This window comes from Sinocyclocheilus rhinocerous, unplaced genomic scaffold (assembly GCF_001515625.1).
Source record: "Sinocyclocheilus rhinocerous isolate Xijiao unplaced genomic scaffold, SAMN03320098_v1.1 scaffold2290, whole genome shotgun sequence".
NCBI lineage: Eukaryota > Metazoa > Chordata > Actinopteri > Cypriniformes > Cyprinidae > Sinocyclocheilus > Sinocyclocheilus rhinocerous.
This window is the reverse complement of record NW_015659950.1, coordinates 16746-19109: the sequence shown is the minus strand read 5'-3', so window position 1 is coordinate 19109 and position 2364 is coordinate 16746. Positions and strand designations below refer to the sequence as shown.

The 2364-nt window shown below is 44.9% G+C and overlaps 1 protein-coding gene across 1 annotated transcript in view; it reads right to left on the bottom strand.

The window, feature by feature from the left end:
- The window catches only part of LOC107724659 (28S ribosomal protein S7, mitochondrial-like), a 2766-nt gene extending 2101 nt beyond the window's left edge, over positions 1–665 (bottom strand). Inside the window, exon 1 of the mRNA XM_016533666.1 lies at positions 660–665. Within this exon, the coding sequence (XP_016389152.1) occupies positions 660–665 (6 nt within the window). The remainder of the gene's footprint in view (positions 1–659) is intronic.
- Between the last annotated feature and the right edge of the window lie 1699 nt (positions 666–2364).

Below are 2364 nucleotides of genomic sequence, written 5' to 3'. Positions count from 1 at the left end.
CCCCCCCCCCCCCCCCCCCCAACGTCTCAGATTTATTCATTTTATTTAAAACAAACGAACGAACACAAAGTTCAAATAGACTCGTAATACTGTGCATTATTTCTCCTTTAATTAAAAAAAAAATTTAATTAATTAAGAGATTATGAATAGCTCGCACTGTAACAGCTAATCCCGTGTGTAACTTTAAATAAAAGCGTCTGCTATTTTAGTAAACACAATGCTACATTTAAGTTAATTCTTTACTCAACAAAAAATAGATTACAGATGTTTTAAATTCCATGCACTAACAAGTTATTTATGCGTTCAAACTGTGATCAGTCTCAACTAAGGACGCCCATTTTCGCGGTGGTGCAGTGGCATTTTAATATGGAAAGCCATATGGGTCATAATTCGCGTGCTTTTCACCGCCGTATCAATATTAAAACGCCGTTTTCATAACGCCGCCAGGCGTTAAATAAGCGCCGTTAGGCGATAAGTTAACGGTAGACGCCACCACGCGTTAAAACAACGCCACACGCCGACCGACAAAGATTGCATGCGGTCGGAGATTCCCGTGTTTACAGCTCCGTAAAATAACCTTGGAAGCTCTGTAGTTTTGCTGTATAGGCCTATAGATAAAAATATTAAAATTACAAACACACAATAACATTTTAAGTTACTTCCATTTCTGAAAAAGAGAATGTAGGGCTAGTAATTGATGTTATAAATACACACGCCTGACTTTTGTTTTAATTATCCATCGTACATCAAAATAAATCAATAAATAAATAAAATAAACATTTGCAATTGAGACTGAAGACTGAAAGACTGAAAAAAGCCAGAAGTGAATGTAAACCAGATTTGGCCCAGACTCTGTTGCTATCTGGGAAGCCAGAAACCTGCCTCTGTGCATTAACCCTGCACAGTTCAAACTCCCTCCCTTGAAGCTGTGGAAACGTGCTTTGGAGAATTTCTGCAAACTGAGTCTCACTCTGCTCTCTCTGTACAACAAGTCTCTGACTGGCAATGGCATCTATTGGGCAACAGTGTGCAATGCTGTCAATTTAATTTGTTTACAATTAGCATGACAATTTCATGAATAGCATTATAAGCAGAGGACTTACCTCTCAAAGAAGTTAACCGATCGACACCAGTCCGGAGAAGAGTTACTTTAAATGTACATGTCATATTTCTCCTCCGCACCCTTCTTGGACGAGCAGGACCATGCAACGACTGTTCGTTACGGAACATCTCAAACCTTTCAGAGAACATTTACACATTAGGCTACTAGGAAATTTAAACAAGTTTGCTATTAACTAATTCATAATCTGAGATAAAGAAAGTTTCATACTAATTAAACTCTCTGCCCATTTCATGTTTTGAGCCCAAACCAACTCAGATATACATAAACTAGTGCCTTTTGCATAGCACAACACTTAATTGTAAGAAAATATATAATTAGCCCCATACATCAATTAAACAGAAGGAGGAAGGAGGAATTCCAGGCAGGTGAATGGATCCATGAGGGGAACTACGGAAACAAAAAACACTGTACAAAAATGAAAAACAAAATCGGAGGGTAGACATGGAGGTAACGGTTTTGGTCAGGTCTTCTGTCACGTTACGCTGCTGCGGTAAGAACGTAGGAGACACAGAGTAGCATTCACAGTCTTTAATGATGAAAACACGGGATAATCCACAATAGGAGCTGGGCAAACACACGTAGAAACAAGTAGACCTGACAAACACAAACTGAACAGACTAGGACTTTTAAACAGGGCAATCAGGAGAACACAGGTGACATCAATTGAACATAATCAAACTAAACGAGGACAGGAACATGACCAAATAAGGAAACACAGGAAGGACTACGAGGGCAAAACAGGTCCAAAAGTCTGACATTTTCGCCCCCTCCCGGAAAGTACGTCCTCACACCGTAACAACAACAGAGGGAGGCATAGGTGGGAACTTGGGAGGAGGCTCAGGAGGAGGACGGACACCAGGGAGGGGGCCGGCAGACAGAGACCAGGGAGGCGACAAAGGGGCCCGGAGCAGGAGGAGCCAAGCAGGACCCAAGCCACAGCCATGATGGCGACCCACGGTGGAGCCGACGGAGGGAGGAGCCATGGAGGAGGAATGACCGCCGACTCCAGGGGGCCGACCAACGGGGGCGGAGCAGGTGGCGGAGACGGAGAGCCAACGAGCCAGGGGGATGCCGGGGATGCCGGGGATCCGGGGGGCCAGGGTGGAGGCGGAGATCCGCAGCGGAGCGACTGAGGACCAAGGTGGACCTGGCGGGAGGAAGGAGCCCAATAGAGCCGGTGGGACGGAGCAATGAGGAGCAGCCGGAGGAGATGAGTCCTGAGGCGATGGCGGGTCGACGCC